Source organism: Lepus europaeus, chromosome 19, assembly GCF_033115175.1.
Source record: "Lepus europaeus isolate LE1 chromosome 19, mLepTim1.pri, whole genome shotgun sequence".
Lineage (NCBI taxonomy): Eukaryota > Metazoa > Chordata > Mammalia > Lagomorpha > Leporidae > Lepus > Lepus europaeus.
Genome location: NC_084845.1, coordinates 54,472,092 through 54,498,426, shown reverse-complemented (window position 1 = coordinate 54,498,426; position 26,335 = coordinate 54,472,092). Strand labels below are relative to the sequence as shown.

Here is a 26,335-nt window from a genome sequence, read left to right as displayed (position 1 = left end):
TGTTTGGCCTACCAATTAAGACATAAGTTAGGACACCCACATCCCATATTGGAGTACCTGTGGCTCCGCTCCCACTCTCACTTTCTGCTAATGTGAACCCTGGGAGGCAGCAGTGATGGCTCAAATATTTGGCTTCCTGCCACTCACATGGGAGAGCTGGACTGAGTTCCTGGTTCCCAGTTTCAGTTCCCCAGTTGTTGTCATTTGGGGAGTCAATCAGCAGATGGGCGCTTTCCCACTCTTTAGAAAAAATATATTTTTAATTTTCAAAGACTTATCTATTCATTTGAAAGGCAGAGACAGAGAGATCTTCTATCCACTGTTCACTTCCTAAACTGCTGAAAAAGCATGGGGCTGGGCAAGGCTAAAGCCTGGAGCCAGGAACTCCATCTGGGCCTCCCACATGGGTGTCAGGGGCCCAAGGCTTGGGCAATCATCTACTATTTCCCAGGCACATAAGTAGGGATTTGCATTAGGAGCAGAATAGCTGGGACTCAACCAGTACTGCAATGTGGAATGCAGGCATCCCAAGTGGCCGCTTAACCTGCCACACCACAACATTCACCCTAAAATATTTTTTATATAAGAAAAGGGGATCAGAGCTCTCACCTTAGGCATTCATTATACTTTTAATTTATCTCTACCCCACTTTCATTACAGATCATCCAGCCTTGCCTTCAGCTTTTCTATAACCTAAAGCCTCTACTTCATTCTTTCTAAAAAGTAAATCACCACCATTCTCCCAGGTAACAGAAGTTATCATGGGGCAAGCGATATAGCATAGCAGGTAAAGCCGCCGCCTGCAGTGCCAGCATCCCATATGGGCACTGGTTCAAGTCCTGGCTGCTCCACTTCCAATCTAGCACTCTGCTATGGTCTGGGAAAGCAGAAGATGTCCCAAGTCCTTGGTCCCTGCACCCACGTGGAAGAACCAGAAGAAGCTCCTGTGCCCATTTGGGGAGGAGTAAACCAGCAGATGAAGACTCCTCTCTCTCTGCATCTGCCTCTCTGTAACTCTCTTTCAAATAAATAAATCTTTTTAAAAAAGAAAAAAGAAGCTACCACTTGGCTATATCTCACACAAAAGATAAATCTAGGGCCAGCATTGTGGCGAAGCAGGTAAAGCTGACACCTGCAATGCCAGCATCTCATATGGGTGCCAGTTTGTGTCTTGGCTGTTCCATTTCAGATCCAGCTCCCTGCTAATGACCTGGGAAAAGTAGCAGAGGATGGCCCAGGTGCTTGGGCTCCTGCTACCCACATGGGAGACCTCAAAGAGGCTCCTGGCTTCTGCCTGGCCATTGTGGCCATCTGGGTAATGAGCCAGCGGATGCAAGATTTCTCTCTCTGCAAGATTTTCTTTGTCTCTCTCTCTCCCCCCACCTCTCCCTTCCTCCTTCCCTCCCTCCCTCCCCGCTTTCTCTTCGTACTTTGCCTTTCCAATAAATACAAAAATCTTTTTAAAAAAATGGTAAATCTGGGAATCTGTTTCATGCGATCATCCTGTTTTTAGCCTCAGTTCACATGCCTCAAATTCTTGAGTCTTTCCCTGGGGTTCTTAGGTACAAAATGACTTGAGTTCCTTATTGGTTCTTTCTCCCCATCCAGCAGGCTTAAACTGCAGCTGTCTTATGTTTTAGTGAAGGTAAACACATGAACTGAATTTACTACAAAGTGGTAGTATTATGTAAATATTTTATTACATATGTAGTCAAGAAATCTGTCAGTATTTTTCACTTGCAATGTCTTTCATATGTTTTGATATAAACAAGTTAAAATTTTTTTTTATTTATTTTTTTGACAGGCAGAGTGGACAGTGAGAGGGAGAGACAGAAAGAAAGGTCTTCCTTTTTCCATTGGTTCACCCCGTAATGGCTGCTGCAGCAGCACACCACACTGATCCGAAGCCAGGAGTCAGGTGCTTCTCCTGGTCTCCCATGGGGTGCAGGGCCCAAGCACTTGGGCCATCCACACTGCACTCCTGGGCCACAGCAGAGAGCTGGCCTGGAAGAGGGGCAACTGGGGCAGAATCCGGTGCCCCGACCGGGACTAGAACCTGAGGTGCCGGTGCCGCAGGCGGAGGATTAGCCTACTGAGCCGCAGCGCCGGCCATAAACAAGTTAATTTTAAGACTTTAATTAAAACTGAAAACCATTCAATAAAAACATAAAATACCAACGTTATTTTTTAAGCCTAAATGAATCAATAACTAAAGAAGAAAATTGAAATAGTGTGGGCACATATGTGTGTATGTGCACAAATGAAGCTTAGGCCCTTATTCTCATTCTGATTTTAGTATATGTGCTGTGGAAGTGAGCACTGGCCCTTATTCTCTCAGCAAGTAAGCTAAGTAATAATTCTGCATGAGATTCATCCCCATTTACACAAAGAAAATGTGAAGGTATACAGTGGTTATATGTTCTGCTTTAATTATATTAGTCCATTTAATCCCAAAATTCCTGTGGAGTACATATTATTTTATCTGGTTTACAGATGAAAAATCTGAAGCTAAAAATGATTACAGATCTTCATCAAACTTACAGGTAATAGGTAATTAGTCATTCTTTTCTGCTAAACATAACCCTAATTTAACCCTAAATTGAACAAATTATTCCACGCAACCAACCACTCAAGTAATGGAAGAAGAAACAGCAACTTTATCACTCATCTGTGATATCACATTAGTACTGTGGAGAGAACACACACTACTTGTCATCTCCAGAACCTAGCACAGGCTGAACGAATATTACTAGAAATTCTTGGGACCAAAAGTGTCTCAAATTTCAGAGCAGATTTTCAGATTTGAAGGTATTTGCACACATTTAATGGGTTGAGCATCTCAATTCAAAAATCTAAAATCCCAAATATTCTAAATCTAAAATATTGGGGCCAGCATTGTGGCATAATGGTTTAAGTTACTGCCTGCAATGCCAGCATCCTATATGGGTGCCAGTTCATATCCTGGCTGCTCGACTTCCAATCCAGCTCCCTGAAAATGTGGCCTGGGAAAGCAGGGGAAGTCCTTGGGCCCTGTAACCACACAAGAAACCCAGATAAAGCTCTTGGCTCCTGGCTTTGGCCTATTCTAGCCTTGACAGTTGCAGCCATTTGGGGCATGAACCAATGGATGGAAGATACCTGTCCCTATCTCTCCCTCTTTTTCTCTCTGTAATTCTGCCTTTCAAATAAATAAATCTTTTTAAAAAATTCAGAAAAAAATGGAGTCCAAAACCTTTTTTGGCATCATGTCAGTGCTCAAAAAGTTTCTGATTTTGGATTAGGGATGCTAGCATAGTATTTAGGTAGTTTTCTTTTTTATTTAAATATTTATTTATTTGAAAGGCAGAGATATAGATAGGGAGAGAAAGAAATCTTCCATTCACTGGTTCACCATAACATGGGCTCCAATACAGGCACTTAATAATTGTGGAATAAATAAAATTTTGGAATAATACTATAATTTTGTAGAGCAACATAATTCATAAGGCTAATCAATATATTATTTAAAAAAGAACTGGGGGTGGGGCAGCACTGTGGCTTAGTAGGTTAAGACTGCACCTGTAGCACAGGCATCCCATATGGGTGCCAGTTTGTGTCCCGGCTGCTCCTCTTCTGATCCAGCTCTCTGCTAATGTGCCTTGGGAAAGCAACAAATGATGGCCCAAGTGATTGGAAACCTGGTTGGTGTTCCAAGTTCCTGGCTTCAGTCTGGCCCAGCCTGGCCATTGCAGTCATTTGGGGAATAAACCAGTGGATGAAGATCTTTCCCTGTCTCTCCTTCTCTCTCTTACTGTAACTCTGCCTTTCAAATAAATAAATAAATCTTTAAATTAAAAAGAAAAATTTTATTGCTACTTATTACTTTATCAAAATATATATTGGTAAGGACTATATACCAAGGAATCATGTTAGATGAGTCACATTTATACAGCTTGGCAGAGACATAAGCCACCTGTCCTTTATACTTCAGCAAAATAAACTGGTGTTGGGGGAAGGTAATCATGCATATAATATTTCAAAGGGAAAATATCTCATAACACATACTTCAAAAAACATCTGCTCCAAGTGTACATGCTATAGCATAAGAGTGGGGCTACTCCTTTGCATCTGAGGGGTTTTAAAGGAGGATCAAATAAAGCAATTAGACTCTTATTCCATCCAACTTCTAGAGGAGCATTTGTGTTGTAGGCAATAAACAAATGACTACTGCTAAAACTACTCACCAAAAAAATTTCCCTACTATCAGTATACTTTTCTTCAGGCCACCCTCTGCTTTGTAGAATAAGGTAAGCCTAGTTGTTTGTTATGTTTCTGTATCGTTTCCATAGCAAAGGTCTGCGCCTGCTTAATTTAACTAAAGCTGAAGGGTTAAAGCATGAAGGTCACTACAACAGCAACTTCAGTAAGAACAGACAACAGCAACTTCAATAAGAGCAGTTCATCTATCAGTTCTGCTCAATTACTTCAGTAAGGAGGGGGTCTAAAAATATCAGAGATATAACAGCACATGGTACAGATACTAAAACTACAAAATTAAGCTTCCATAATATAAACTGCTCAAAACTGAAAAGGTACATATAATAACACTGTATAAAAAATCATCACCCAGAAATGACCCTGGTGAACGGTAAAATATAAAGTCTAAAAATGAAAAAAATACTTTATTGGGAAAATAAATAAATAAAACAGAATTCCCATGGGGGGAAAATGAAAAAAAAAATTACTACAAACTTCATTTCTCAAATTTCAGTAAATTAGGAGTAGACTAAAAATATTTATGCTTCAATAAAACTTATCAATGTATAACATGTAAGTTTTTTAAAACAATTTGTCCTTAGAGGGCCAGCATTGTAGCCCAATGGGTTAAGCCACTGCATATAACATAGGTATCCCATACGAGCACCGGTTCAGTTCAAGTCCTGGCTGCTCCACTTTCAGTCACACTCCTTGCTGGCCTGCCCAAAAAAGCAGCAAAAGACAGCTCAAGTACTTTGGTCCTTGCCACCCACAGGAGACCAGGATGGTTCAGGTTCCTGGCTTTGGCCTGGCCCAGTCCTGATCATTACAGCCATTTGGGAAGTGAACCAACAGACAGAAGAGCTCTTTCTGTCTCTCTCTCTCTCTCTCTCTGTAACTCTGCCTTTCAAATAAATAAATAAACCTTTAAAAAAAATTGTTCTGGGGGCTAGTGTTGTGGCGTAGCAAGTTAACCTGTTGCCTGCAATACCAGCATCCCATATGGGGTCCTGTTTGATTACAGGCTGCTCTACTTCTGATCCAGCTTGCTGCCAATGGCCTGAGAAAGCAGGAAAAGTGGCCCAAGTACTTGGACCCCTGCAAACATGTGCAAGCCCCAGATGAAGCTCCTGGCTCCCGACTTCAGCTTGGCCCAGCTCTGGCTTTTGGGGTCTTTTGGGGAGTGAACCAGCAGATGAAAGATCTCTTTCACTCTGTCTCCTCTCTCTCTAATTCTGTCATTCAAATTAATAATAAAATAATTTTGTTCTTAAAATCTCAAGTATCCTGCAACCAACTTACTCCACCAAAAATACTAACACACACACACACATACACACACATACACACATACAGGATGTGGGCATCTTGACTGGTATCTTTAACAACTAGGTCAAACATATGCCCTGAATATTTTTTCATTGCTTACGCTATTACTGATAATCTTGCAAATATCTGGATTTGAGTAACAATCTGGCTCCCAATTCCAGCTTCCTGCCAGTGCAGACCCTGGGAGGCAGCAGATGGGTGGCTCAAGGGCTTGTATCTCTGCCACCTACATGGGTGACCTAGATTGAGTTTCCAAGCTCCTGGCTCCAGCCCTAACCCAGTCTCAGTTGCTGTGGACATTTGAGGAGAGAATCAGCACATGGGAAATTTCTTTATATTTCTCTTTGCTTTCAAATTAATTAATTTTTTTTTTGGTAAGATTTATTTTTATTTATTTGAAAGACAGAGTTACAGAGAGAGGTAGAGCCAGAGAAAGAGAAAGGTCTTCCATCCACTGGTTCACTCCCCACATAACCACAATGGACAGAGATGAGTTGATCCAAAGGCAGGAGTCAGGAGCTCTTTCTGGGTCTCCCACGTGGGTGCAGGGGTTCAAAGACTTGGGCCATCTTCTACTGCTTTCCCAGGCCATAGCAAAGAGCTGGATCGAAAGAGGAACAGCCGGGACTTGAACTGGCACTCATATGGGATGCTGGCAATGCAGGCACCTGCGGCGCTGGCACACCGGGTTCTAGTCCCGGTCGGGGCGCCGGATTCTGTCCCGGTTGCCCCTCTTCCAGGCCAGCTCTCTGCTGTGGCCCGGGAAGGCAGTAGAGGATGGCCCAAGTACTTGGGCCCTGCACCCCATGGGAGACCAGGAGAAGCACCTGGCTCCTGCCTTCAGATCAGCACGGTGCGCTGGCCGCAGCGTGCTGGCCACGGCGGCCATTGGAGGGTGAACCAATGGCAAAGGAAGACCTTTCTCTCTCTCTCTCTCACTGTCCACTCTGCCTGTCAAAAAAAAAAATTTTTTTTGTTTATTTTACTTGAAAGCCAGAGTTACAGAAAGAGAGGGAGAAACAGAAAGAAAGATATTCCATCCCTTGGTTTACTCCCCAAATGGCCACAACAGCCAGAACTGGGCCAGACCAAAGCCAGGAGCCAGAAGCTTCTTCTGGGTCTCCCACATGGGTACAGAAGCCCAAGCACTTGGACCATTTCCCACTGCTTTCTCAGGTACATCAGCAGGGACCTAGATAGGAAGTGAAGCAGCCAGGAACCAAACCAGCAGCCATAAGGGATGCCAGCACTACAGAGCCAAATACTTGGACCCTTTCCACTCACATGGGAGACCTAGAAGGAGTTGCAGGCTTCTGTGTTCGGCCTGGCTCAATCCTGGCCATTGCGGCCATTTGGGCAGTGAACAGAGGGTGGGGGATCAACTCTCTGTAACTCTTCCCAATAAATAAAAAAAAAAATTTTTTTTTTTTTGACAGGCAGAGTGGATAGTGAGAGAGACAGAGAAGAAGGTCTTCCTTTTTGCCGTTGGTTCATCCTCCAATGGCCGCCACGGACGGCGCATCTCGCTGATCCGAAGCCAGGAGCCAGGTGCTTCTCCTGGTCTCCCATGCGGGTGCAGGGCCCAAGCACTTGAGCCATCCTCCACTGCACTCCCTGGCCACAGCAGAGAGCTGGCCTGGAAGAGGGGCAACCGGGATAGAATCCGGTGCCCCAACCGGGACTAGAACCCAGTGTGCCGGCGCCCCAAGGCGGAGGATTAGCCTGTTAAGCCACGGTGCCGGCCATAAATAAATATTTTTTAAAAAGAAGAAAAAGGGGGCGGTGCTGTGGCGCAGTGGGTTAATGCCCTGGCTTACAGTGCTGGCATCCCATATGGGCACCGGTTCGAGACCTGGCTGCTCCACTTCCAATCCAGCTCTCTGCTATGGCCTGGGAAAGCACTGGAAGATGGCCCAAGTCCTTAGGCCTCTGCACCCGCAAGGGAGACCAAGAATAAGCTCCTGGCTCCTGGCTTCAGATCAGCATAGCTCCGGCCATTGTGGCCAATTGGGGAGTGAACCAGCACATGGGGGACCTCTCTCTCTCCCTCTTTCTCTCTCACTGCCTCTCCTCTGTGTAACTCTGACTTTCAAAAAATTAAAAATATTAAAAAAAAAAGAAGAAGAAGAAAATTCAGGAGATAGTAGAGAAAGGTGAGGAAGTTTAAGAGAGACAATTATCTTATTTTTTGGAACAGAGACTTAATTTATACCATCTAAATCTGGAACAATGAGCTTAATCTTTCAATAATATATTTAATATATATTCTGACCTTAGAAAGATGTTTTAGGAATTGTTAAAGTATCTAAGATCCAGCAGTTCTTAGTTTTTGCTTTTTTCTCAATGTTATTTTCATTCAGATTATTTTAAAGTCAATATTTTATTATTATATTTCACATATAAAATTTCATTTTATTTTTTTGTGATAAATTCAAATAAAATATTTTAATTATTTAAATGGTAAGCATATCTCCATTCTTTAAAAATTCTCTCATTTTTCTGGTCATCCATTCAATCTTCCACTAAATATATATACCCAGAGTTGTCAGAATCACTAATCAAATGTTAACACTATTTCTGAGGGAATTTGATTGCTTTATTTTTTGTACTTTCTGTATTACTTAAATTTTAAATGAATGCATATTATATTTATAAATATAACACAGTCTCTTCTTTAAAAAAGATCAGAAAAACAGCCACTGATCATGGTAATAATCATTCCCTCAGTTTTCTCAGTTGCAGTCAAACCAGGAGTATCTTTAGCCTTCCACAGAAAAACTCAATAGAAAGTGTAGCCCTAGCAACAAGCACCCCAAAACCAACAGGGACTTTTTTTTTTTTTTTAAGATTTATTTATTTATTTAAAGTCAGAGTTACACAGAGAAAGGAGAGGCAGAGAGAGAGAGAGAGGCAGAGAGAGAGAGAGAGGCAGAGAGAGAGAGAGAGAGAGGTCTTTCACCCAATGGTTCACTCCCCAAATGGCCGCAACGGCCAGAGCTGTGCCAATCCGAAGCCAGGAGCCAGGAGCTTTTTACAGGTCTCCTCTGCGGGTGCAGGGGCCCAAGCACTTGGGCCATCTTCTACTGCTTTCCCAGGCCATAGCAGAGAGCTGGACAGGAAGAGGAGCAGCCAGGACTAGAACCGGCACCATATGGGAAGCTGGCACCGCAGGCGGAAGACTAACCTACTGAGCCACATATGGTGCCCATACGGATGCTGGCGCTTCAGGCCAGGGTAACACTCTGTGCCACAGAACCAGCCCCAGGACTCTCTAGTTTTTGAATGTTCTCTCTTTAGCTTCTGTAACACCTAACTGGATAGAATCACCTAGCAGTTAATAAGTATCTGCAAACAAGCCCCAAAAGTCTCATACCTTCACAACAGGATGTCCCCCAGTAGATGCTTTTACTGCCCCTCGGCTACCTTCTGTTTCATAATGGGCTCGATGATGAGTTTTAGGTTGCACTTCTATTTTCAGTTCACATTGTCCAAAATGAGTTGGTAAAGGCCAGTCTAGTGGAGGTAATGAAGATGTGCTATAAACAAAACACAGAGATGCATTTCACCAGGCTATGACTGCCAAGCAGTGACTCAAATCATTTTCTGCCAGCACCAACATTTCTTCCTGTGATCTCTGAAACAAAGTATTCCAAAATGAAACATTACTCGGTATAACACTGGTTATAAATAGGTGAATAAATAATTCTTTAATCTTTTGTCAACTTCTCATATTTTTTAAAAGAAGAAATTCTAACAATTTATAAAACTGTAACTGTTTCTCAACTTTGTGTATGTAATTACAGAATCAAAAATTAACAATTTGGTTTCTTAAAGCAAAGATGTATACCTCTCTGTGCCTGACTCAGTGTCTTATATCTCTCTGTTTTGGCTAGATGCCTCTTACCTATCTCTTCTTCCTTGTTCTGATCTGTTTAAGTCAATCTATCACATAGGTTGCTTCCCCCACTTCTTCCCTATTGATCTTTTCCCAGTCTTTCTGAAAAACTGCCTACAATTCAGGAACATTTGCAGTTTGGAATAAAAGTTATTTTGAATACATGCCTAAAAATATAAGGAAATCCTATCACTGCAGCATCTTTGAACATTGAGGTTTTCTTACTTAATAAGAAAATTTAAACAGTTTTAAGGCCTAAAAGATTCATTTACATTTATTAACATTAAAAAGTTGAATTAGAAAAGAAAGGACTTGGGGCACAGTGGTTAATTCTCCATTAATGGGTTTATTTGCTGATATCAGAATGCATGGTTCTAGTCCTGGCTTCTTTACTTAAAATCCAGCTTCCAGCTAACAGCATCCCAGGAGGCAAGTACTTAGGACACCACCCCAGCAGGTTGCAGGCATTTATGGAGTTGGCAGATAGTTACTGCTCGGTCATTGTCTCTTTGTTCTTCAAGTAAAATTTTCAAATAAAAAAAGAAACAACTTTATATTTATAGGTCAAATATTAACAGATCTAAAGTCAGAATGATCTGTACTAAGGAGACAGCAATCTGTACTACAGAGAGGGCTTTTGGCCTGGTGGTTAGGATGTCACTTGGGATGCTTGCATTCACTATCAAAGTGCCTGATAATGTGTACCCTCAGGTGGCTGAGTCCCTGCCACCCATGTGGGGAACCTGGACTGAATTTGTGGGTCCCAGCTTAGGGCTTTTCTGGTCCAGGCTAGCTGTTGGGAGCATCTGGAAAGATAATCAATCAGTGGATGGGAGCTCTCTGTCTCCGTCTGTCTCTCTGTCTCTCAAAATAAGTAAATAATTTTTATTAAGAAGTAGTACCTTGTCAGTAATTGGTGAAATGGAACTTTTAAGGTCCCTTCTACCTCTGAAATGCTATCATTCCTACATTAAATTTCTATTTATTTCATTGCTTCCTTCAATGTCCTCATCTTAGATTTAAGTCTTCCTACTGTAAAGCTTAAAGGTAATCATTTTTATCAGTCTGTAACAACAACTCAACTTTATCAACTCTCAGTTCTATATTTGTTCTGTATACCTAAGCAAAATCTTAGAAAGATTAACAAATTTTATTACTATTTTTTAAAATATTTACTTATTTATTTACTTATTTATTTTTTTAAATTTTTTGACAAGCAGAGTGGACAGAGAGAGAGACAGAGAGAGACAGAGAGAAAGGTCTTCCTTTACCGTTGGTTCACCCTCCAATGGCCACTGTGGCCGGCGCACTGTGGCCAGCGCACCACGTTGATCCCATGGCAGGAGCCAGGTGTTTCTCCTGGTCTCCCATGCGGGTGCAGGGCCCAAGCACTTGGGCCATCCTCCACTGCACTCCTGGGCCACAGCAGAGAGCTGGACTGGAAGAGGAGCAACTGGGACAAAATCCGGCACCCCAACCGGGACTAGAACCCGGTGTGCTGGCGCCGCAAGGCGGAGGATTAGCCTAGTGAGCTGCGGCACCGGCCCTACTTATTTATTTGAAGGCAGAGTTACAGACAGAGGGAGATACAGAGAGAGGAATCTTCCGTCCACTCCCCAAATGGCTCCAACAGCCAGGGCTAGACAAGACCAAAGCTAGGAAAACTGGAACTCCATCCAGGTCTCCTATGTGGCACCAAGGACCCAAGTGATTGCTTTCCCAAGCACATTAGCAGGGAGATGGATTGGAAGTGAAATGGCTGGAACTCAAATCAGCTCTCTGATATGGTATGCCAGAGTCACAGTAACAGCTTAACCTACTGTACCACCTATGATGAGTTCATAGGTATTTACAATACTATAATTCCAAATTATATTTTTCTAAAGATCAGGTTGCAGAGATAATTATTAACACGCATGAAAAAGCATTGGGGGAGCCAAGATTTATTAGGGAGCCGGCGCTGTGGTGCAGCAGGTAAGGCCGCTGCCTGCAGTGCCGGCATCCCATATGGGCACCGGGTTCTAGTCCCGGTTGCTCCTTTTCCAGTCCAGCTCTCTGCTGTGGGCTGGGAAGGCAGTGGAGGATGGCCCAAGTGCCTGGGCTTCTGCACCCACATGGAAGACCAGGAAGAAGCGCCTGGCTCCTGGCTTCAGATCAGCGCAGCGCCAGCCACAGCAGCCATTTGGGGGAGGTGAACCAATGGAAGACCTTTCTCTCTGTCTCTCTCTCTCTCTCTCTCTCTGTAACTCTACCTGTCAAATAAATAAATAATCTTAAAAAAAAAAAAAAAAAGCATTAGGGGGAAAATAGCCTAAGTAGTTTATCAGTTGTCGCAGTGCCATTTAAAGAATCAATCTGGTTTATAATCAGGAGAGAAACCTTTTATCATGTATTGAAATCCTCATATGGAGTTGTATCTGTTTAGGGTTTTTTTCCCCCTAATGCTTTTTTTTTTTTTTTTAAGATTATTACTTACAAAGTCAAAAGACAAAAATTTTTGAAAAAGCACTTGCCATGAACATTGAAAGGCAAATTTCAGTCATATTTTGAGATCTTGAAAAAAATAAGGTGCCAGTGTCATGGCACAGCAGGTTAAGCTGCTGCTTATGATGCATGAATTTCATATCCCTTTTGAGTCCTGGCTGTTCCACTTCCAATCCAGCTCCCTGCTAACATGCCTGGGAAAGCAGCACATGATGGCCCAAGTACCTGGGTCCCTGTCAGCCATGTGGGGGACCTGGATGGAGTTCCTGACTTCTAGATTCAGCCTGGCCTAGACCTGGCTGTTGTGAGCATTTGTAGAGTAAACCAACAGATGGAAGATATCTCCTCTCCCCCTTCCCCCAATGCTGCCTTTTTTATTTTTTATTTTTTTAAGATTTTATTTATTTGAAATGCAGAGTTACAGAGAGAGAAAGACAGACAGAGAAATCTTCCATCCACTGGTTCACTCCCAAAATGGTTATAATGGTCTGTCTGGAACAGACTGAAGCCAGGAGCTTCTGGATCTCCCACGTGGGTGCAAAGGCGCCAGAACTTGGGCAATCCTCCACTGCTTTCCCAGACACATTAGCAGGGAGTTGGATTGGAAGTAGAACAGTGGGGACTCACACCGGCACCCATGTGGGATGTTGGCATTGCAGGCAGCAGCTTTTTATTCACTACACCACAACATCAGTCCCTTCACTCCGCCTTTTTTTTTTTTAAAGCTGCCTTTATTTATTTATTTATTTGAAAGGCAGAGTTACAGAGAGGCAGAGGCAGAGAGAGAGAAGTCTTCTACTCACTGGTTCACTTCCCAAATGGCTGCAATGGCTAAAGCTGGGCTGATCCGAAGCCAGGAGCTTTTTCTGGTTCCCCCATGTGCGTGCAGGGGCCCAAAGACTTGGGCCAGGGGCCGGCACCATGGCGCAGGTTAATCCTCGGCCTGTAGCACCGGCATCCCATATGGGTACCAGTTCTAGACCCGGCTGCTCCTCTTCCCATCCAGCTCTCTGTTGTGGCCTGGGAAAGCAATAGAAGATGGCCCAAGTGCCTGGGCCCCTGCACCTGCAGGGGAGACCAGGAAGAAGCACCTGGCTCCTGGTTTCAGTTCGGCACAGCTCTGGCCATTGCAGCCATTTGGGGAGTGAACCAATGGAAGGAAGACCTTTCTCTCTGTCTCTCCCTCTCACTCTCTGTAACTCTACCACTCAAATAAATAAATAAAATCTTAAAAAAAAAAAAAAAAAAAAAGACTTGGGCCATCTTCTACCACTTTCCCAGGCCATGGCAGAGAGCTAGATGAGAAGTAGAGCATCTGGGACTTGAACTAGTGCCCATATGGAATGTCAGCACTGCATTTACCCACTATACCACAGTGCCAGCCCCCTAATCCTTCTACTTTGCCTTTTGAATAGATAAATCTTCTAAAAAAATAATAAGCCTATTCTCCATTGGTCTTAGCTGTAACTTAATTTATACTGTAACTGGGCCGGCGCCATGGCTCACTTGGTTAATCCTTCACCTGTGGCGCCAGCATCTCATATGGCGCCAGGTTCTAGTCCCGGTTGCTCCTCTTCCAGTCCAGCTCTCTGCTGTGGCCTGAGAGGGCAGTGGAGGATGGCCCAAGTGTTTGGGCTCCTGCAGTGGCATGGGAGTCCAGGAAGAAGCAGCTGGTTCCTGGCTTTGGATCAGCACAGCGCCAGCCGTAGCGGCCATTTGGGGAGTGAACCAGTGGAAGGAACACCTCTCTGTCTCTCTCTGTCTATAACTCTACCTGTCAAATAAATTAAAAAAAAAATTATACTGTAACACACCTTTTACAATGAGCTTTTCTAGATGAGAAAATTCTGTAACACATCTTTTAAAATAAACTTTTCTAGTTGAGAAAATTCCTTCTAGGGAATTTTAAACTTATTTTTATCTACAATTCATTACCTATACATTTTTTTTTTTTTTTTTTTTGACAGGCAGAGTTAGACAGTGAGAGAGACAGACAGAGAGAAAGGTCTTCCTTTTCTGTTGGTTCACCCCCCAAATGGCCGCCATAGCCGGAGCACTGCACCAATCCGAAGGCAGGAGCCAGGTGCTTCCTCCTGGTTTTCCATGCAGGTGCAGGGCCCAAGCACTTGGGCCATCCTCCATTGCCTTCCTGGGCCACAGCAGAGAGCTGGACTGGAAGAGGAGCAACCAGGACAGAATCTGGTGCCCCAACCGGGACTAGAATCCGGGGAGCCGGCGCCGCAGGCAGAGGATTAGCCAAGTGAGCTGCGGCGCCAGCCACCTATACACCTTCAAAATTATGTTAGCCTATCTAAAAACACTTTGAAGACTCAAAGAAAAGTAGAAATAAACAGGCTAATTGTTCAGTGGAATTTTTTTTAAAAAAAGGAAAAGACAGTGAAATGATCAAGCCATCAGGTTACCAATGATTCATAATCATGACAAATGATCAGTAGCCACTTCCATCAACTCACCGAAATATAGGGGTATGACCAGGCTTTGGTTTGCTCCAAGTAAAGGGTGAAGGAACTGAAAGAAATTGGTCACCAGATGAATCTTTCTTTAAATGAAACTGAGATCCAAGGCCATCATCTACTGAAGTCTCTCGTGATGGTGATAAACTTCCCTGATCATCTGAGCAGAGTTCTAATTTTCCTGGTAGTATGGCAGCTTGATCTTCAGAAGTTTTCCTTGTTTTCAGAGGGATATCAGTCTCCACATAGTACTGAAATGGAAAAAGTGCGGGGCTAAGGCCTGATCCACTATGGACAGAAGCATTAAGCCAGGTATCTTCTGTTATACTTCCCCGGGGGGAGTGGCCAGGAGAAGGAACAGGTGAGTGTTGAGGTGAAAGGGATCCAGCATAACAAACTTCAGCACTGGAGTGCCGCCGTTTCCCACAGGGGGAAGTGGGCCTTGATGATGGTCCTGATGCTGGCCTGGGGCTCAGCCAATTCTCATCAGTGATACTGGATCTAGGAGAGTGGCAAGGAGATTGCCTGGGTGACAAGGAGTTTCCAAGTCCATACTGTTGATGCCAGGAGTCTTCTCCAGGGCAGCCTCCTGGAGAAGTCAGAGGGGATCCAAGAGTGAATCGGGCAGCAGCTTCATTCAACTCTGAGTCCACATCATCATAAATGTGTGACAGAGATTCACAAGAAGATGCATCTGAGAACCAGCTCCTGGAAGAGATGCTGCTGGCAGGACTAGGACTAAGGGAAGATTCCCGGTAGGATGGCTCAAGAGGAAGATAGAGATGATCTCTAGAAGGCCTTTCCAAATATTCCCTTTCTGGGTCATTTATGTGTACGTCATCTTCATGTTGATTGGTTTCTTGATGACAGTTAGGAGAGATGGATGTAATTTGAATACTTGGGCACTCAAAAGGTTTGGGACCACCTAATGGGCTGTATTTAGACTCAGGAATATCACAAGTTTCTTCATAGTTTTTGTGACCTTGGAGCTGCAACGATGATGACAAAACAGAAGGGTGAGACGGTAATCCATGATGTGGTAAGCAAAGTGGTGAATTTAAAGTAGATGGAGGTGGATCTACATTAAAGATGTAAATGGATGCACAATCATCTGGCTCAAGATCTATGGGGGGAAAGCAAAAAAAAAAAAATCAATAATAAGAATATTGAAACAAATTGCTAGATGAGAAAATAAATAATAATAATCTCAGGATAGAAAAAAGGACATAAAACATCATTAGCTGCATTAGAGTTGGTGTTTTTTAAATGTACCTGATTATTTCTACCAATATATGTAAGCATACATATTGACATGTAATTAATGCATTTTTTCAACATTTTCTAAAGTGAAAATCAAACACTGTACTCTGAAAAAATGTGTTCATAAAAAAATCCTATTCATATTTCTAAAAACAACAAAACTATAAGATTATATAATCATACAAATTGAACTTCCTTTTAGATTTGCAGGTTAAAACAGAGTAAAATATATGAGGGTACTTCAAAAAGAATGTGGAAAATGTTTATGAAAAATACTCCTCATATCTCAAAAATATTTTGCACAAAAAATAAACTTATCTTTTAATGCCATTTTTCCATAAACTTTCTAAAGTACCTTCACAGAACAGCCTTTGAAAGGCTATTTTAGTTACATGTATACACAGGAGGCTTACTAATGAAAAGGAGACTGAAGCTCAGAAGACCTAAATCTAGTCAACCTCTGCAATCAACTGTGAGCTCTTAGTGGATTTTAATTTCTATAGGCCTCGGTTTCCTTACAGGAAAATTCAAGATTTCTCTTTTCTTTAAGGAAATATTTATGATGAATAGTCATAGCTCTTTCCTCTGCAGTCACACCATCAAGAATTATTATCTTTGCTTATAGCATCCAGGTTACAAAAGCCACATGATACCACTAGACCCTTTTTCTCACCAGAAAACAACCTATTAGGGCTCTTACAATGATTAATTTAATGATGAATTCTAAGAATTGAACTTTTAAAATTCATCTTTTTTTTTTTTTTTTTTTGACAGGCAGAATGGACAGTAAGAGAGAGAGAGACAGAGAGAAAGGTCTTCCTTTGCCATTGGTTCACCCTCCAGTGGCCACCGCGGCCGGCACGCTGCGGCCAGCACACCACGCTGATCCGAAGGCAGGAGCCAGGTGCTTCTCCTGGTCTCCCATGGGGTGCAGGGCCCAAGCACGTGGGCCATCCTTCACTGCACTCCTGGGCCACAGCAGAGAGCTGGCCTGGAAGAGGAGCAACCAGGACAGAATCCGGTGCCCCGACCGGGACTAGAACCTGGTGTGCTGGCGCCACAAGGCGGAGGATTAGCCTATTGAGCCGTGGGACCGGCCAAAATTCATCCTTTGACGTAATATTTAACAGCAAAAAAGTCTATCCAGATTACCTATTAAGAGCCTGGGCAGTAATAAGGGTATTTTATAATTTTTACTTTCAGGAGCGAGCAATATTATCAATTTTCACATAAGTCCTATAGGATGGTTGTTGAATAATTTCACTTTTCTAAGGAGTTACTGGGATATCAAAGACCAAACTGTTTACTGTTCATAGATACAACAGAAAGCATAAACCCTTTTTATTTTTTAAACAAACATGTATCTGAAAATCAGAGAGAGAGAGAGAGAGAGGGAGAGAGAGATGGATCGATCGATCTTCCATCCTGTGTTTCATTCCCCAAATGGTTACAGGAGCCAGCAGCTTCCTCTGGGTCTCACACATGGGTGGCAGGGGACCAAATACCTGGGTCATCTTCTGCTGCTCTTCCCAGGTCATCAGGCAGGGAGCTGGATCAGAAGTGGAGCAGCCAGGGCATGGATGCCGGCATCAAAGGCAGCAGTTTTACCTGTTATGGCACAACGCTGGCCCCAGAAGCACAAACCTTTAATTCAGCCTCTGCTCTAAAGTACTAAAGCTAATTATGTTGCTTCACTACATCCATACTCCCAGAAAGTAATCACACCTCTTTAGATTTCTGGTATTGCTATCATTAGCCCAGATTTGAATCCCAGTTCTGCCCTTGATTCAAGATTCCTGATAAGGCACAGTGTAGCAGGTGACGAGTCAAGTAGTTGGGTAACTGCCACCCACAAGGGAGACCCTGATTGAGTTCCAGGATGCCGGCTTCAGCCCCATCCAGCATTGCCTGGTGGAGGCATTTGGGGACTGAATCAGAAGATGGCAGATCTCTCTGTCTCTCTGCCTTCAAATAAGTTAAATAAATAAAAATTTTTAAAAAATACCGTGAAGACCCCAAATAAGAGTGGCACATAGCAGAACCAATGGAATTGTAAAATGTATATAATAGAAATAGACCAAGTATATACATACATACATATACATATATATATATTTGATAAACAAATACAAGTGACATCTCAAATAACTGGGGTAGGAGTGGGAATTTGGCACAGTAGTTAAAACCCCTCTTGGAACGCCCGCATCCCATTAACAGTGTGCCTGAGTCTGAGTCCCAGCCCTGCATCCAAGTCTGTCTTCCTACTATGTGTACCCTGGGAGGCAGCAGGTAATGGCCCAAGTACTTAGGGTCCTGACACCCACAGAGGAGATCAAGACTGAGTTCCAGGCTCATGGCTTCAGCCTGGCCCAGTACCACCTATTGTGAGCATTGGGAAGTGATCCAGTAGATGGAGACTCTCTCTTATCACTGTCTCTCTTTTTCTCTACCCTCCTAAAATATAAATAAATAAAATTCAAACCACTGAGGGAAAGATGGACTTCTTAATAAATGGTACTGGGAGGACCGGTGCTGTGATGTAGCAGGTAAAGCTGCCGCCTGCAGTGCCGGCATCCCATATGGGTGCTGGTTCGAGACCTGGCTGCTCCACTTCCAATCCAGCTCTCTGCTATGGCCTGGAAAAGCAGCAGAAGATGGTCCAAGTGCTTGGGCCCCTGTACCCATGTGGGAGACATGGAAGAAGCTCCTGGCTTCAGAAGAGCTCAGCTCTGGCCATTGTGGCCAATTGGGGAATGAACCAGCAGATGGAAGACTCTCTCTCTCTGCCTCTCCTTTTTTTTTTTTTTTTTTTTTTTTTTTTTTTGACAGGCAGAGTGGATAGTGAGAGAGAGAGAGACAGAGAGAAAGGTCTTCCTTTTTGCCATTGGTTCACCCTCCAATGGCTGCCGCGGCCGGCGCACCGCACTGATCTGAAGCCAGGAGCCAGGTGCTTCTCCTGGTCTCCCATGCGGGTGCAGGGCCCAAGCACTTGAGCCATCCTCCACTGCACTCCCAGGCCATAGCAGAGAGCTGGCCTGGAAGAGGGGCAACTGGGATAGAATCCGGCGCCCCAACCGGGACTAAAACCCGGTGTGCCGGCGCCGCAAGGCGGAGGATTAGCCTGTTAAGCCACGGCGCCGGCCTGCCTCTCCTTCTCTCTCTCTAACTCTTTCAAATAAATAAATAAATCTTTAAAAAAGTAAAAAATAAATAAATAAATGGTGCTGGGCAACTGAGTGGCTTTATGGAAAAAGGGAAAATTAGATCCATATTCATATCAAAACTAAGAATAAATTCAAATAGTTTAAAATAAGAATGAAATCATGCAAGGATTAGTAGAAAACACATAAATTTCTCTTTTTCATAATTATGTTTTATTATTTATTTGAGATGCTTATTCCTAGTCTGAACTGCTAGGCCAAATGCCCAATCTGTGAATTTCTATTTAACCATGGAAAGGGAAAGACCAGAATCATTACACAAAAATCAGACACAAGGGACCAGCGTTGTGGCATAATGGGTTGAGTAGCCACCTGGAAACTCTAATACAAAGTACAGTTTAAAAACCATTGTTGGTGCCAGCATTGTAGTGTAGCAGGTAAGGCCACTGCCTGAGATGCCAGTATCACATATGAGCACCAGTCCCAGCTGCTCTACCTCTGATCCAGCTCCCTGCTAATGCACCTGGGAAAGTATCAGAAGATGGCCCAAGTGCTTGGGTCCTTGCACCCACATGGGAGACCTAGAGGAAGCTCCTAGCTCCCAGCTTCAGCCTCGACCAGTCCCATCCATTACAGCCATTTGGGGAGTGATTCAGCAGATAGAAAACCTCTGTTTCTCCCTCTCTGTAGCTCTTTCAAATAAATAAAATAAATCTAAAAAAAAAAGTCATTGTTATACAGAAGATCTCCACATTAAGATGGTTTGGGGAAAATAATAGCAGGTACATCTTACCACTTACTTAAAAATAAGAGGAGATAACACTACATGCTTACATATGTGTAGAATATCTCTTAAAGAGCACTTAAGATCAGCAACACTGGCTACATCTTGGCGGGATGGATGCTAGGTGGTGTTAAGGACTTCCTGAGTTCTCTGAGCTATTCTAATGAGTTACAGAACCTAAGGAGGGGATCTACGGAATCCTCACATCTGTAGTCAGCAAAAGTCTGAGGTTGGGCAGTCTTATAGGACTGAACCCTTAACTGGTGGAAGATAACTCACATAATATCAGAACTGGATTCAGTTGTTGGACACTTCACTGGTGTCAGAGAATCAGACCCACTCACATAACACAGCCTTCCACCTCATCTCCTCCCTAGTGCCTTACCAATGACAAAGGATTTCCTTTACATCTAATGAGTCAATCTTTGAAAATAAAGTTCAAGACTGAAAATAAATTTCAATCAACTTTGTTAAAAGTTGTTCACTATATATGAGCTAAAACTATATAAAACTTACAAGAAAATAGGAGAAATGCTTCATAACATTAGATTTGGCAATGAGGAACAGTGCATTTGATGTATTAGTTAAGACACTGCGATTAGGATATCAGCATTCCCTAATAGGGTTCAAGGGTTCTGGCTCTACCTTCAATCCCACCTTCCTGCTAATGTGCACGTGGGGAGGCAGCAGGTAATGACTCAAGCAGCTGGGGCTCTGTCACCCATGTTAAAGGTGCAACTAAGTTCCTGGATCCTGGCTTTCACCTGGCCCAACATGGGTGCTGTAGGCATTTGCGGAGTAAACCACAGGACAGACAACATCTGTGTCTGTACTTCCAATAAACTGAGAATTTAAAATGTTTTAAAACATTATTTTTTTTAAAGATTTGTTTATTTATTTGAAAGTAAGAGTTACACAGAGAGGTGAGGCAGAGAGAGAGGTCTCCCATCCGATGGTTCGCTCCCCAATTGGCTGCAACGGCTGGAGCTGTGCCAATCCGGAGCCAGGAGCTTCTTCTGGGTCTCCCACGCAGGCACAGGGACCCAAAGACTTGGGCCATCTCCTACTGCTTTCCCAGGCCATAGCAGCGAGCTGGATCAGAAGTGGAGCAGCTAGGTCTCGGACCGGCAGCACCCATATGGGATGCCAGCGCTTCAGGCCAGGGCGTTAACCCACTTTGCCACAGCACTGGCCCCTTAAAACATTATTTATAAAAAAAGGGTCTGAGGGATAGGTATTATGGCACAGCAGATTAAAGAGCCACTTGGGATACCCACATCCCATGTTGGAGAGCTTGATCTGAGTCCTGGCTACTCTGCATTTCTGATTCAGCTTCCTGCTAATGCAACCAACTGTTATGAGCAGCCACTATATTTTTCACCATCATGTACCTACAGTAAAAATAAAATAAAATAAAAATCCACTTTTACTTAAGAACGTACTTGATAATATAACAAAAGTTGTTAATTAATGAAATATCAACCTCTTTAGTTAGGAAATGATAAAGACTTTCTGAGATATGGGAACCTGACTATGTTAAACAGTCCTCGATACAGATTTCCAACTCTAGAATTCTCAAATCCATAGTGCTTAAGAAATTTAACAATCTCAAGATCTACTGGCTCTAGAGGGCCCCAGGCAAACACACAGTAATTAAAACAACACAGCAGAATGCCTATACATTTCTTTTCTAACAGTTTGAAGTAGGGCTGCAAAAATACTCTGCAAGCCAGATCTAGCATACCATTTTTTTTAACAGCCAATAAGCAAAGAATGGTTTTAAATGACAAAAAAAAAAAAAATTATTTGCGAGGTAGAGAGAGAAAGACTGAAAGAAAGTTCCCTTTCACTGGTTCACCTCCCAAATGCCCATAACCACCAAGACTGGGCTGAGGACAAGGTAGGGAGGTGGGAACCCAACCCAGGTATCCCACACAGGCAACAAGAACTCAACCACTTAAATGATTACTGCTACACCCCTGGGTCTACATTAGCAGGAAGCTAGAGTCAGAAGCCATAGGTGGGAACAACTCCAGGAAGGCATCTTAACAACTGCTTCATTGTATCACTGACATAAAATGATATGATTCAAGTTCAGGTGCTCATAAGTAAAACTGTTCTGGAATTTGGCCATGCTCATTTATTTATATATTCTCTATGGTTACTTTCACACAAGGTTAGAGCTGAGTAGCTGTGAAAGACACCACATGAGTGACTGCCCTTTATTTCTTCTTGCTGTGTGGTACACTAACAAACTGCAGTGACACAGTTCTAACTTGACCGCATTTCAACTGCAATACATATTGATGTACTGCGACTTTTTTTTTTAATTACCAGTGCATACCCATCGAATCAAATTAGGAAAAGAAAATTAGACTTTGAATGTTGCTCTTTTAAAGCACAGTGGAGTATGGGTGATTTTGTTATCAAATTAGCTGGTAAAGCATTATGTTTACCATGCAATTGTCTTATGGTTATGCAAAAAGAATACATTAAAAATCAGCATTATCACAGTAAGCATTCATCACAATATTCCCAATCCCAAGGAAATTTTTTAAAAATGAGAAAATTTAAATCAATCTTTCATAGAAGGATTTTTTCATAAAAACAAAAAAATAAAAATGAGACTGAAACCAAATAAAGTTTCTGAATGGCCCATTCTTTAGTCAAGCAAAGAAAGTCGCTTACTGATGGTGTCATTTAAATTGTGTTTGATAGCAGCATCCTACAAAATATGTTTAGAGGAAATACTTATTCAATATTATTAGCTTTTCAGCAAAAATATTTGGTAGAAAATGTGATGATATTGGTAGTAATATCAATAAGCAATTACAAAACAAATGACTTCCTTGAAAAGTGGTTTTCCTGGCTGGCGTCACGGCTCAATAGGCTAATCCTCCGCCTGCAATGCCTGCACACCGGGTTCTAGTCCCGGTTGGGGCCAGTCGCTCCTCTTCCTGTCCAGTTCTCTGCTGTGGCCCGGGAGTGCAGTGGAGGATGGCCCAAGTTCTTGCGCTCTGCACCCGCATGGGAGACCAGGAGAAGTACCTGGCTCCTGACTTCGGATCAGTGCGGTGCGCCTGCCGCAGCAGCCATTGCAGGGTGAACCAATGGCAAAGGAAGACCTTTCTCTCTGTCTCTCTCTCTCACTGTCCACTCTGCCTGTCAAAAAAAAAAAAAAAAAAAAGTGGTTTTCCTTGGCTCTTTTTTTAAAATTGATTTATTTGAAAGGCAGACAGAGAGAGACAGAGAGAGGAGGTCTTCCATCTGCTGGTTCACCCCGTAGATGGCCACAACAGCCGAAGTTGTGCCCATCCGAAGCCAGGAGCTTCCTCCAAGTCTCCCACGAAGATGCAGGGGCCCAAGGACTTGGGCCACCTTCTTCTGCTTTCCCAGGCCATAGCAGAGAGCTGAATCAGAAGTGGAACAACCGGGACTCGAACCGGTGCCCATACAGGATGTCAGCACTGCAGGCTGCAGCTTTACTTGCTACACCAAAGCGACGGCCCCTTCCTTGGCTCTTAATGTATCACCAAATGTTACCAATTCTGTTCAGTTACTGCTTATTTGAAGAGTCATGGTAGAATTTAATGTAACTGAAGAACTGGTTTGTATGAATAGTGAGCAAGGAACAACTTCAGGAAAGATTATTTTCTGGTCACTAGGGATGCCTGTGCCCCACAGTGGAGTACCTGAGTTAGAGTCTCAGTGCTGTTCCAGATTCCTGCTACTGCACATCCTAGAAGCAGCAGATGATGGCTCAAGTACTTGGGTCCCTACAACCCACATGGGTCTCCTCGACTGCATCCCAGGTTCCTGGTTTCAGGCTAGCTCAGTGCCCCTGTCTCTTTTCCTTTCAAATGAGGGGGGAAAGAGAGCAAATTCTTACATGACTATTTAAAAAACAACAATATTTTCAATGAAGTTGAGCAAACATCCATATACCAAAACATAATGAACTCTGTCAGAATGTGTTTCAACTGGTGTTGGTAAAAATATATATGAGAATACTATGAAAATTGCTCACTAACAGACAATCCAAAAGAAACAGGAAAACTCTCAGAAACAAATTACCAAAACTAAATCAAAAGATAATAGAGGGAGGCCAGTGCTGTGGCTTAGTGAGTAAAGCTGCCACCTGCAGTGCCAGCATCCCATATGGGTGCCAGTACGAGTCCCAGCTGCTCCACTTCTGATCCAGCACCCATGTGGAAGAGCCAGAAGTTCCAGCGCAGCTCTGGCTGTTGTAGACATTTGGGGAGTGAACCAGCGGATGGAAGATCTCTCTCTCTCTCTCTCTGCCTCTCCTTGTCTATGTAATTTTGACTTTCAAATAAATAAATAAATCTTTAAAAATAAAAGATAATAGAATAGACCTGTACCAAGAAATTGAATCAGTAGTCAAAATCTCCCCCAACAAATGAAGTTCAAGCTCAGATGGATTCATTGGTGAATGCTATCAATTATGTAAGAGAATACTTAATATTTAAATAATAATAATCCTCTTCAACTTCTAAAAAATATACAAGATGGCCGGCACCGTGGCTCACTTGGCTAATCCTCCGCCTGCGGTGCCAGCACCCTGGGTTCTAGTTCCAGTTGGGGCGCCGGATTCTGTCCCAGTTGCTCCTCTTCCAGTCCAGCTCTCTTCTGTGGCCCAGGAAGGCAGTGGGGGATGGCCCAAGTGCTTGGGCCCTGCGCCCGCATGGGAGACCAGGACAAAGCACCTGGCTCCCGGCTTCGGATCGGGGCAGTGTGCTGGCCACAGCACGCCGGCCGTAGCAGCCATTTGGGGGTTGAACCAATGGAAAGGAAGACCTTTCTCTCTGTCTCTCTCTCTCTCTAACTGCCTGTCAAAAATAAATAAATAAATAAATAAAGACGAAAGAATACTTCTTCATTTTTTTATTTTTAAATATTTATTTTATTTATTTGAAAGAGTTAGAGAGGCAGAGACAGAGAGAGAGATCTTCCATCCACTGGTTCACTCCCCAGAACAGCCGGAGCTGAGCCAATCTGAAGCCAGGAGCCAGGATCTTCTTTCAGGCCTCCCTTGTGGGTACAGGGAACCAAGGACTTGGGCCATCTTCCACTGCTTTCCCAGGCCATAGCAGAGAGCTGGGTTGGAAGTGGAGCAGCCAGGACTCAAACTGGCGCCCATATGGGATGCCGGCGCTTCAGGCAAGGGCTTTAACCCGCTGTGCCACAGCTTCAGCCCTTCTTCTTTTCTTTTAAAACTCTAATTTATTTGAAAGGCAGAGCCCAGAACTGCATCCAAGTCTCCCACTGGGGTGGCAGGAACCCATCACCACAGTCTCCCAAGATGCGCATTACCAGGAAGCTAGAATCAGGAGCAGTCAGGAGCTAACACAGGCCCTCTGGTATGAGACATGGGTGTCCCAGGCAAAGTCTTAACTGTTACAGCAAACTCCCACCCTGGAACATTTCTTAACACTTTATATGAGCCAAACATTTCTCTGATATCAAAACAAGATAAAACTACCACATACACACACACACACACACACAACTACACACCAATAATGCACAATACATAATAGATTCATAAAAGTCCTCAACAAAAATGAGCAAACCAAATCCAATAGCATACTCACAATGCAAGAGTGATTTGAAAGATGATAATCAGCTCACATAATATGCCACACAGACTGAAGGGGAAAAAATGATCATTTCAACTGACAAAAAGTATTGACAGAATTCAACATTTTTTTTATGATTGAAAAAAAAAAAAACCTCAGACAACCAGAAGAGAAGGAAATTTCCTTAACAAGATCAAGGGAATACATGAAAAACCCAAAGCTGACCAGTTGACATCATACTTCAGGGTGAAAAAAGTTTTCCCCAAAAGATCATGACTAAGACAAGGATGTTTGCTTTCACTAACACAGCTATTCACCACTCACTAAGACTAGAAGTCTTAGCCAGAGCAATTCAGCAATGAAAAGAAACAAAAAGAACTCAAATCAGAAAGGAAAAAGTAAAACTATGGAGAGACATTGTGGAACAGTGGGTTAAGCTGCCACTTGTGATGTTTAAATCTTGTACGGGAATGTTTGGCTCTAGTCCCAACTACTCTGTTTCCTTCCAGCTCCCTGCTAATGCACTCACCAAGGCAAGAGATGATGGCTTGGGTCCTTGTCACCAACATGAGAGAGCCAAATGGAGTTACTGGCTCCTGAGATAGGCCTGGCCCAGCCTTGGCTTTTGTGGGCATTTGGGGAGTAAAGCAGTGGGTGAAAGACACCTTTCTCTCTCATTCTCACCCTGCCTTTCAAGTAGTTGAAAATATATACATTAAAAAAAAAAAAGAAGTTGGGCTGGCATTGTGGTACAGTGGATTAAGCCACTGTCTGTAACACCAGCATCCCCATATGAGCATCTTTCTTTAAGTTCCAGCTGCTCTACTTCTGATCCAGCTCCTTGCTAATGCACATGGGAAAGCAATGGAAGATGGCAAAAGGACATGGGCCCCTGCCACCCATACTGGAGACCTGGAAAGAGTTCAGAGTTCCAGGCTCCTGACTTTGGCCTGGCCCAGCCCCAGCTGTTGTGGGGAGAGTGAACTAGTGGATGGAAAATCTCTCTTTCTCTCTCCTCTCTAACTCTGCCTTTCAAATAAATACATAAATTTTAAAAAATAGAAAGTAAAACTATCTCTATTTGCAGATGACATGATTCCATATATAGTAAA

At 43.2% G+C, this 26,335-nt stretch overlaps 1 protein-coding gene across 3 annotated transcripts in view; it reads right to left on the bottom strand.

Moving 5' to 3' along the window:
* Positions 1-26,335, bottom strand: part of NFATC3 (nuclear factor of activated T cells 3) — a 155,495-nt gene that overhangs the window by 91,555 nt on the left and 37,605 nt on the right. For all 3 annotated transcript variants that reach the window (XR_009864504.1, XM_062177839.1, XM_062177840.1), the window contains exons 2-3: positions 14,419-15,541; positions 8,939-9,101 (exon numbers count right to left, since the gene is read on the bottom strand). Coding sequence is in view for 2 of the 3 variants with exons in the window: in XM_062177839.1 (XP_062033823.1) it covers positions 8,939-9,101; positions 14,419-15,541 (1,286 nt within the window). In the remaining variant the exon portion in view is untranslated. The remainder of the gene's footprint in view (positions 1-8,938; positions 9,102-14,418; positions 15,542-26,335) is intronic.